General features: G+C 35.6%; 1 protein-coding gene across 1 annotated transcript; it reads right to left on the bottom strand.

Moving 5' to 3' along the window:
- Positions 1-7,235: 7,235 nt before the first annotated feature.
- Positions 7,236-9,053, bottom strand: LOC121326507 (forkhead box protein L2-like). Its single transcript, XM_041269816.1, has one exon. It carries the CDS (start codon positions 8,530-8,532, stop codon positions 7,615-7,617), a length of 918 nt encoding a protein of 305 aa, XP_041125750.1. The 5' UTR covers positions 8,533-9,053; the 3' UTR covers positions 7,236-7,614.
- Between the last annotated feature and the right edge of the window lie 2,910 nt (positions 9,054-11,963).

Raw genomic sequence — 11,963 nt, 5'->3', positions numbered from 1 at the left:
TTTTAACAGAGCTCAATAGTCATAAGAATAACATTTAACTTACCGTAGGGTAATGAATGGCAGTTATCGTTGAGTGAAATCACCAATAAACTTTGTTTTATTCTGTAGTTAATGTATGGGTTTTGTCTTAGGGTCATGCTCATGTGATCTCCGGTGGATACAGCACATTGCAGGGAAAATATGTCCTGCAGAATATACTATATGCATTATTATATTTAAAAGATTCACCGTTAAAAACGGATTTTCTTGGGTTTAACTGTTTTATTTATGCCAAGGGAGGAGGCCTCACAACTGTATATGTATCTGAAGATCTCTGGTGGATGCATTTAAAAAAAAAATCCATACATGGATGACAATGGCTTAAACAATTTACAATAAATGTGCTTATTTATTTTTTTACTTGTTATCTCAAGGGCTTTGAGCTTTAAGGATATTGCATTTTCTCAACTAACACATAGAAATATTGTAGTTGCTTTGACTTGCAACCCGTGGTTTTATCTGTCTGTCTGTGTATAAAGTCCAACACCTGACACTGCTTCAGCCATTTCATTGGACTGTAGTCGGCTTCGGTTTTTAAAATGTAGGTTTGAGGCTGTGTGGTATAGCGTTTAAAGAAACGAGCTCGTAACGTGGAGGTCCCCGGTTCAAATCGCAACTCCACTGATTCATTGTGTGACCTACGCAAGCCACTTAATCTTCTTGTGCTCCGTCTTTCGAATGAGACGCAAGTAACTCTGTAGCTAATGCATAGTTTACACAGCCTAGTCTCGTATCTTGTAAAGCGCTTTGTGATGGTGGTCCGCTAGAGAGGATGATGATTATTATTATTATTATTATTATTATTATGAAAGCCGATGAGGTAAAGGGACCGTGCACAACACTGTTCTGTCTGCAGGACACCATACCCTGACTGTAAAGTACATACCATTCTTGAACTTCACATTGAAGTCCAAGAATAGTTAAGGGGTCTGGCTTATAAAATACAACCCACAACGAGACACAGCAGGTGGAATATCCTGTTTGCTTTAATACCAGGATTTTCTAAAAGCTTTTTACTAGCTATATATTAACGAAATTATGCATAATTTATATTATATATATATATATATATATATATATATATATATATATATATATATATATATATATATATATATATATATAATATAATATATTTAGTCTTCTGAAAGACGTATCATATCGTATATAGCTAGTAAAAAGCTTTTAGAAAATCCTGGTGTTCATATATAATGAATTTGCTTTGATTAATTAAAGCATTTCAACACTCATGACTCTCGATTTAGTTAATCATGTTTCAGATTATGGATTTATATTCTGTAATTATTATTACTCTGTCTTGTACTGGGAATATTTACAGCCCGTTAAAACGCATTTGAGTAATGATTTAGTTAGCATGGTAACGCTTGTGTTTTGGTTGTGTGTAAACTACATTCTCAAGCGGAAAATCAACACGAATGTGTCCATTTCTTTTTTCTTTTTTTTTTCTATTTTTTTTTTACTGTGCAGTTATACCTTTTTTTTTTTTTTTTTTTTTTTTTTTTTTTTTTTTTTTTTTTTTTTTTTTTTTTTTTTTTTTTTTTTAAAAGAAATAAAGTGAACAATTACATTTTTCAAAATCTGTCAAATAAATTGCAAACATATATATCTATCTATATGGCCTAGATATAATACTTTACATCTGAGATCTGAATTCATCTGCGTTAATCTGCACCAGAATCATGTAACAAATTTGATCAGTCTGTTTAAAGTAACCAAGATATAATCCGCTTTTACAGACACCCGCATACATATTGCTTAGAAAAGCAAGCACAAAGCAATACAATATTGGTCCATACGTTATCATTAATTCAACACAGCTGACACTTCCTTTCACATTAGTTTATTGCATTATGAATGTCTAAATTACCACATGCCTCAAATGTGTCAGATTTCTGCATTGTAAGAGTTTTGCTGACATGCATCATTCGCTTCCCAGTCCTTTATGTCAAAGCGCTGGCTTGGCTTTGGCAACGCCGTTTGTTTATTTTCCCCTTAATGTTGAACTCGTTCATATTGTTAGCGCGAATGTTTTGTAAATAAGAGAAGGGTGTTTGGGGCAGACCGTGTGCAGGTTTCGCTTTTCTTTACTCTGTTTGGAGTTGAGGTTGTGAAAGAACTTAATCTCTATCCAAGATTATTTACAAAGCACACAAGTTAGGAAGCACAAAAAATATACACTTGTTTTTCTTCCCCTTTAATTGCCTCTGTGGTCGTTATGAAGATGTTAAAGATTACTGAAAACAACGGGGGAAGGTCGCCTTCCCTTTTTATTTTGGCTTGCTTTGGCGTTTTACTTTTCGTTTTTTAAACAAAACCAAGCGCTCATTCACTGTGAAAAAGAAAAGACACGCGTTGTGTGCTGTTAAAACGTATTGTGTTTTGTGCAGTGGGTTTCAAATCAAAGGGTGTCGTCAGGATGTTTTAGATAGACCGCGCTGTGCAGATCCAGTGTGTTCTGCATGTTTGTACTCCACGCATATTCCGATTTCATGCTATCAGTCTAAAAAATAGATTTGCTACTAACTGAAATCCGACCATTTGTATTGACATTCTTATATGGTAAGGGAATTATATAATAATAATAATAATAATAATAATAATAATAATAATAATAATAATAATAATAATAATAATAATAATAATAATAATAATGACACACTTCCAGGTTCCAGGTTAATGAACGTTTATGCCTATTTAGAATAACAAACATGAATGTCCCTCTCCTTGTTCATTTAAAGCTTTGTATCTAGACTCGTCTGTTGTTTAGCAGTACTGTATATCGAACCCAATGGTTCCACTGAAAGCCTATTGGTTCTATAGAGAACGCCCAGTGCATTAACGAACTGCATAGGACACTTGTATTATTAGACTATACTATTACTGAGTAGCAGGCAGTGGTGAGTGTGCCTTCTTAAACAAATACGCAACAACGCGTGATCTGCAAAACGGTGAATCAATTCTGTACACGCAGAATGAAAGCTGGGTGCACAGAGCAAGTGGGCTATTTTGAAGTACAGGCCGGTATGGAGACCATGTGAAGTGTAGGGTTATAATACGGATTTAAAGAAAATAGGAGGGCCAAATGCCAATTAAAATAAAAATCTAACCTAGATATCTCATAATCACACGTATTATACGTTAGATTAACGGGCGTTTTGTTTGCAAATGTGTCGTCTTTCTTTGCTTGGCTCAAGTTGGGCTTATAATAGGACTTGGAACAAGATCGTACTGTTTTACTAAACCACACAGACTAAATCCAATGGATGGGAATACACATAAAAAGCGTGGTCTATAAAACCGGATACTGTGATTCAACAACAGAGTTTAGCCTGAGCGCCATAGGGCAACATGCCTCAGCCTTGTGTTATACAACCCTTAACCATTATTATTATTATTATTATTATTATTATTATTATTATTATTATTATTATTTATTATTATTATTATTATTATCTTTCATGTCAGTGTTTTCCCAAGCCCTGCCCTTCTTCAGTGATATCAGTTGTAGCTCTCTGTATATATCGATGCAGAAACTCTTGACGATGTTAAACAGACAGGAGGGCTTCGTGATATCATGCCCATGCATTGTTCTCAAAGCACCCCAAAGTAACAAATTCCACAGCAACAGAAAAGAGACAAGATAAACAGCTCACTAGGACCCAGCTGTCACCCCGCGTTTTCTTTGTTATATCTCTGAGGACTATCGTGTATAGCTAAAGAGCCTATACTTAAAAAAAAAAAAAAAAAAAACAGTAGTAAACAAGATGGCCTACAATAACAACGATTTTATTTAAAATGTCACGGTAGTTTTAAGGCTGCTTAAAAAAAAATAATAATAATAATAATACAGCGCGCAATTAACACAGTCCTTGAGTTGCCTCAAACCCTTTAGTTTGGAAATATTGATGATGTAAACATGAAATTATATTATAATTATACGTTAATCGGATACTAAATAAATAATATAATGTGCAAATGCCTATAATAAAATAGTAAAGTTTTACGAAGTATATTCAACCAAACAAGACATTTATTTCATTTCAACATGCTAATGGAGTTGGTAGGCACAGCCTCATTTAACAATATCTCCGAAGCCTCTTCTGCAGCGAAGGCTCGTATATGTCAATGACCCGTCTAGGCCTTTTTGTTTTGTACAGTAACGCGGTCTGGCTTGATAACAAGGCGGGTACCCAAGCATTGGTAATGCCCCTCGAGCTGGCTTTGAATAAGGTAACGGTTAAAACAGTGATGCAATGTTAACTGTGAAAGTAAAAAAATAAAATAAATTATACTACTACTACTACTAATAATAATAAAAATAAATAAAATAAAATAAAATACAACGTATAAAAAAATGAGGATAGTAGGCCTACTGAAAGAAATGTAAATGTATAATAATAATAATAATAATAATAATAATAATAATAATAATAATAATAATAATACAGCAGTAAGGTTTCAGCGTTTTGGGGAAAATTTACATATCAACAGAACGATAACCAAGGTGACGAAATGTTTCCATACATTGAGCGCACGCACGGAATGCGAACAGAGGGTGTGTGTTTATAATGTTAGGTTATTGTCTTCTTTTTCTTCTTAGTTGACAAGATTGTTATATGGGCCTATATATTTTTGACAGCAGTCAAAACACGTTGCAAAGCGATTAACAAAGCACCATTTCTCAGTTTTATCATCAGTTATAGAAAATCTCTCGTATTGTAATTATTTTCATTTCTCTGCTGTTTAGCAAAATAAATTCAAATCTGATATGAATATTGCTATACCAGGTTTCCCCGACACTTTATGATAGTTTATTGTTGGCAATCGCTGTTTTATATTTTATTGTGTGGAGTAACCCTGCCCACGTAGTGTGTGTATTTCTTGTTAATAATAATACTGGAGCCTACTAATATATCTATATCTATATCTATATCTATATCTATCTATCTATCTATCTATCTATCTATCTATCTATCTATCTATATATATATATATATATATATATATATATATATACACACACATACATACACATACATACATACTAAAAGGGTACTGCCGTGTTACAAATGTTGACTCGGTTAACCTGTTTGGCATATCTACTTTGCGGTTACCTCAAACTCTAAGACCTTAATAACGCAATTATACATAATTAAATACAATAATAGCAACGGCATGGAAACAGTTTTCCGTTCTCTGTTGTGTATAGTAGCCCACGGCGCAGCAGGGCGATCGACAGGGCAAACACTTCTCATTTTGCTTGATAATGTCGCGTTGAATCGACTGATTCTAATCAGATTGCCCGACTTATCTAAGAGCTTCTCTAATTCTGTTTGTAAAAGCGTACAAGTTCTTCTTTTTATTGCACGTCTATATTGAAACACAGAACAACGACGCGCACACACAGAACTTTATCTCCCAATGTGTTTTATGAAACAAAATATAGGTCTCAATTTATGATTAAGGGTATTAGGACGCATAAGCGTAAAACTAAAAGACCAGATTTACAGTCTACAGAACCAAATGAAACCACACTTAACTGACTGCATGGCAGATGCTAAAGTTTTTGACACTGTAAGCCCGTGATTCTAAAAACTGATTGCCAGTACAGAATGTTACAAAAAAGAAAAGCGTTCAAGTTGCATCAATAATAACCCCACAGACTAAGTTTAAATTAGGTTAAGTAAACCTTAAACACTATTAATTGAATTATTATAACGCGCGCCAATTGATTTTATTACAGTACATTCATTAATATGTAAGAACCGACACCATTCCATTAATAACAATTTGAAAACAAAGGCCTTAACTTTTTCATTCCCGTTTGTAATATAATATAATATAATATAATGTAATATAATATAATATAATATAATAATATACAATATATTTCACTATTGCGTTCTTAAAAACATCGGAAAGTAAAACTGAGAAGTAGTTTTAGAATGCAAACTATGTCTTTTCTAATAACAATTCATTTCAGTGTATTAGGTATAAAATACGACCAGTATTAGCATTTAGCAGTAAAATGCATTATTATTATTATTATTATTATTATTATTATTATTATTATTATTATTATTATTATTTTAGCTAAAGATACAACTTCAATAAATAACTTCAATTCAAGGGCTTTCTTAATTCCACAATGTAAATGTAAAACCAGGATTGGGTATTTATTCAGATTTTTTTATTTCGACTGAACGTCAAATAACACACATATGCCGTATACTGAACATTTCTATGGATATGGATAATATGTGAAATATCTTAGTATAGTTTTGTTCTTTTCAGAGCAAAAACAGTAATCGATCATTATATATATATCTATATTATATATATATATATATATATATATATATATATATATGTTTGCGACCGTTGTCTCAGACGATACTGAAAATGAACGAGAAACAGAAAAATACAAAGAAATACATGTTTATTGGGTCATTCGCTATAGAAATACACAAAAAAAGTGCTAGTTTTTTTTTTTTTTTTTTTTTTTTTTTTTTTTTTTTTTTTTTTTTTCCAGATTGGCCCACATTGTATGAGACAGCATTTTAGAAAATTAGAAGGCAAATTGAAACTGGCCCTGAAATATAGTCAGTATATTCTATAGGAATTTTTTCTACAAATATATTGCATATATAAAACACAGGACAAACATAATTCAAAGCCCCACATGGGGGGAAGAGACTAACATACAGAACAACATGAAACTTTCTTAATACATGTACTGTGCATCAGAAATCTCACGAATCCACTTGTCCACTGTAATTAATGACCGTAAGTTGGCAACGTGGCGAGTTTCAGCTGCAGAAACGCTCACAGGGTTTTGTATAGATCTGTAAAATGTTTCTATACAACGTCTACAATTATTACATTCATGATACACGTAGTGTAATACCTGGTGGAACACGTCTTCTTATTACAAAAAGGCTAAACCCATGACTGAAAACAACCTGAACAACGCCTTTGTTTCTAAGAAAATAATTTTAGCATCAATGTCATCTACCGTGTTAAATATTCAACGTTGCTCGTGTACATATACAATATTTACATTAAATGAACCAGTGTGTGTGTGTGTGTGTGTGTGTGTGTGTGTGTGTGTATGTATATATATATATATATATATATATATATATATATATATATATATATATATATATATATATATATATATGCAACACCAAACACGACAGTAGGGTTTATTTAACATAATATCACCCTAATGGAAATGGACGACCAACATTTTTAGATGTATCACATTAAAAAAAATAAAAATAAAAAAGAAATCGAATTTTACAGTCAGGACAATAACAAACACAGGCTTCCAGAATCTGTTTCTAGCTTTTTAAGTAGAGAATGTCTCGTCACTTACACTGCCTTGAATCAAACAGGGCGCAGGATTCCCAGTGCAAGAAACTTTGGCACAGGCATTATTTGTATAACAGAATCCATCATCGCCGTTTAGACAATATGTTTTCGCCGGTTATTTTTGTTGCTGTTGTAGTTGATGTTTGGATAGATATTAGATAGTTGATATCCAGTAGTTTAAATGTCTATTCTTGTATGCAACGCGCTGTGTTTACTCTCGTGGTCCCAGTATGAACAATGCATCATGGAGAGCTCTGCTGGTTGACGGGAGCAAGCAAACTGAAGGCCGGCTCCGTTTGTTGAGGAGGCCTGAGGAGGAGCAGCGGTCGCCTGGCTTAGCTGCTGAGGGTGGTGAGCATGGGGGTGGTGGTGGTGGCTCATCCCGTTGTAGGAATTCACCATGCTGGGTAAAGTCATACTTTGGACTCTAGAATAAGGATTGTAAGAGGTGGGCGATGACAGTCCTTTCATATTGACTGGGCTAACGTTGCCACTTGCCATCTGGCAAGACGTGTAAGACATTGGAGTGGGAGGCTGGCTTAGCGACCAAGAGTTGTTCATGAAGCTGGATTGCAAGTATTTTGGAGGAGAAAGATAACCATAGCCGTCACCGCCGAACAGAGTTTTCCCCGGCTGGAAGTGAGTCGGAGGGGGTCTAAAAGGCCTTTTCATCCTCCGTCTTCTCCTGTAGTTGCCCTTCTCAAACATATCTTCACAAGCGGGGTCCAGAGTCCAGTAGTTACCCTTCCTTTCCCCACCGCCTTCCCTCGGCACTTTAATGAAACACTCGTTCAAGCTCAGGTTGTGGCGGATGCTGTTTTGCCAACCTTTCTTGTTCTTCTCGTAGAAAGGGAACTTGCTGATGATGTACTGGTAGATGCCCGATAAGGTAAGCCTCTTTTCGGTGCTCTCTCTGATAGCCATAGCGATGAGAGCAACATATGAGTAGGGAGGTTTTTGGGACGGGTCCGACTTCTCAGAACTTTTATCCGTACCCGGTTCCTCTTTTGGTCGCTCTTTATCCTTGGAGGTGTTGGTGTCATGGACCATCAAAGCCATTGCGTCATCTTCAGCATCTTGGTAAGTGGCCATCATCACAAAAAATAACAACGATAATAATAATAATATCTATAATAACAATAATAATACTATTAATAATAATAAGCTTTAGTCACTATCACAGCTCAGTTCCGTACCAGTGTTTGTATTGGTGCCCAGCTCCAGACTGACTCCAATGCAATGTCCGCCAATGCCTTAGTACCGAAGTTGCTGTCCTTGTGACTAATAATAATAATAAAAAAAAACTTCTGTCCAAACCATGCAATGGCCTGGCAGCCCGAGTTCTTACACGAGAATGTTTCGATAACAGGCACAGCCCGGGTTTTGAGTATCTTCCTCTTTCAGACCAACCCTTTCTTCCTTCCAGAAGCAGAGAGGCACCTCAACTGCGCGTCTCATGTATCCCCGGATGATGCAGTCCTTTCTGATTTGTATGCCTCTGATCTTGTTCCGCCTCCGTCACTATCCCGCTTTGCCTATAGCCGATCGTCCAGGGACATGTGAAGTTATACTTGATGTCAATTTCGATACTCTACACTTCTGTTTGCATAATGTCCATTTCCATACTTACTAAATTCACAACAAATATATATTTGCACACGATATGAGAAAAATGGAACTGTAGAAACTAGTGATTTGCAATGCACCGATATTAAAAAGAAAACAAACAAAAAAAAAAAAACAAACAAAAAAAAAAACATCGTGTGCGCATTGCTGCAATTTTTTACAACTGCGAGATAAACAACGAGTGTTGTGACCTGGTACAGCTATAAATAGCACATTTTTAAGCAGCAATAATTCTTATTGTCTTTGGGACTGCTTATTTATTGAACTGTAGCATTGCACAATTCATCATTCTCACAAATGCGTGAAAACGATACTAGGAGGCACGCATACAACTTACGCATTTCCACTTGTATAGTAACTGCACGCAGCGAAACATTTTTAATCAAGAGTTTTCCTTAAATAAATAAATGCCTTCCTGTTTTATATATATATATATATATATATATATATATATATATATATATATATATATATATATATATATATATAAAAAACAGGAAGGCATTTATTTATTTAAGGAAAACTCTTGATTAAAAATATATATATAGACTGACGGTAGGCCTACGCATTTGCGTTTTAAACAACATTAACTTAGTCTGCTTTTTTATTATTGGTCCGCATGCGTACCTGGTTATGTGAACCCCTGTCTATAGGGCTTTGTTTGACCTGCCTGGCACTACCAGCATCTACAAACTCCACCAACACTGGGGCTTCAAGTTCAGCATCTGCTTCCCTCAAACCCTTTCCTCTGTAAGTTCAACAGCCATTACGGAGAGCTATGTTTTGTAAAACACAAGAAGCCAGGATGATATTGCTAACCTTCTGAGGAGTGTACGGTAGTGTTCCCCCAGAGACATCCAAACATCGGAATCGCATTCTGAGGATTCCAAATGTTCGCTTAATTACAGTAGGAACACATTGAAAGGTACGGTTATACTGTATATACTGTTCGACAGGGGTCGTGGGGTTGAGCAGCAGTGTCAGTAGCCACCGCTTCAGTGGATACCCGTTTTCCCCTATCAACCAACCCCTCCTCAGACTGTCATCCCGCTGAAAAGCAGCTGCCACTTGAGAATTAGCAACGATAGTTTGCATACACATTTGTGATGTAGTTGTTGGCATCACACATCACACACTACTTGCACGTTGACAGAACAGGTCCCCTTACGATTTACATAGAGGTGCCTAGTCTGTGTTGGTGCTACAGGCAAACAGTGTGCTCTCTGTATGTCTCCTTCCAGGTCAGCCTGAAGCAGTTGGCAGATGTCAGTAATTGTTTGTCTGTTCAGGCGAAATTGCTGTATACACTGTGTGTCAGGTTCAGAAAAGACAGAGGATTTCTAAATATTTTGGGGCGTCTCTTCCTCCTCTCTTTGTCTAGCCGCGTAGACATTCTTATTTTTCTTTTTCTTTATTCCTTAGCAGACTCTCTTATCCAGGGCGATTTACAATTGTTACAGTATCACAGTACAAAGTATCGCATTAATTTAGTGGGCACCCCATCTTTCTTTTATTTCTAATTTCTCTCTCTTTTCTTTGCCTGCTTCCCTGCTAGTTTCACCGGTATTTATAGTCGACCGTGTAATTTCCTTACAGTTTAGACCTGGTTTTCAATGTCAATTGAAACGCAAACGCGAACGCTGTTTATGGTTTGCTACATCTTTACATTTGTTTGTAAATGAGGCCACTACCCTAAAGTTCAGTCCAGCAGCGCCAACTCTGGCTTGCAGAATGGGCACTACTCACATATGTGGGCAAAATCTGTTTGCCCACACGTGCGCCTGATTCTGGTGCGCTAATATTTCGCAAACATGTTTTGCTATTGTCTTAGGGGTTTGCAAACGTTGCTAACTAGGGCCCACAGCATCCTATTCTTTGCTGTGTAATTAATGTGGCTTGTGCGGTTACTTTCCTGGAGCCCGAATGCCCCAGATCACTTAATTGCTCCGGTTTTGGGAGGGTATGGATTTCTCTGACCACCCATGCTGGTTCTGCTGAGTCTTACTGGAAGATATTTCCGTACTCGGAGCTCATGCAGGTGTAACAGCATTGTTGTGTGTGTCATCACCTCCTCCAGATTCCAGATTCTACACTCTTCAACTCCACAGCTCGGAGAAAGCGCGCGGCTCTAAAAGCTACACTGCCGCAAAAGAAGGACAACTGGCCCAGGTACTCCAAGATTACATCTTTCAACGCACTGCAAATATTGTACGGGCAAAGATTGCAATAGAGGAAACCAGGAAATAATTAATTCTACAGGAAGAGTATATAATTTCCATATTTTCAGACTAATATCAGTCTTGTATTTTATAAAGAAATCAGCATGATGAAAAGCAAATTTATTACGGTATTAATATAAATTGTTATTAACAGTATGAATGCTAATTTAATACAACACGTGCAATACATTATATATTTTTATAACGTGGGTTGAGTTGAAAATAGTAACCTACTTGTTCAATGCTTTGCACATTTTGACGCTTGTATGTCTATAAACTTCTGCGTTTAAAAACTGGTTAAGTGATAAAGGCATTATTTTCAAGACAGGCAAATTAATAGATTTGTGCACTTTTGATATTTTTAAACTCAAGCAGGAGATTGATGTAATACATCAGTTTGAGATGTATTTTGCTCCTTCATACATTCTTAAAATGCACTTACTGTGTAATATATCTATTTATATGTGTTTTAAATTATTTGCAACCCACGATCTATGCATTTATAAATTATGTATAATAATTGGCTCTCAGTAGCCTACACTGTACAACCAAATTAAGAATTAATGATAAATCCTTTGCAAAGGATTGTTTGGGGTTTGATTGATTAAGAAAATAGAGAAAGGGGTTACCAAAACAAAATATAATTTCTAAATATGTTTCTAAATATATACAAAAATATGT

This window comes from Polyodon spathula, chromosome 14, assembly GCF_017654505.1.
Source record: "Polyodon spathula isolate WHYD16114869_AA chromosome 14, ASM1765450v1, whole genome shotgun sequence".
Classification (NCBI taxonomy): Eukaryota; Metazoa; Chordata; class Actinopteri; order Acipenseriformes; family Polyodontidae; genus Polyodon; species Polyodon spathula.
The sequence above is the reverse complement of the archived record's forward strand: the minus strand, read 5'-3'. Positions and strand labels throughout refer to the sequence as shown.

What these genes read in the sequence shown, in the direction of transcription:
- LOC121326507 (XM_041269816.1), bottom strand. Translation starts at nt 8,532, where the DNA reads ATGATGGCCACTTACCAAGATGCTGAAGATGACGCAATGGCTTTGATG.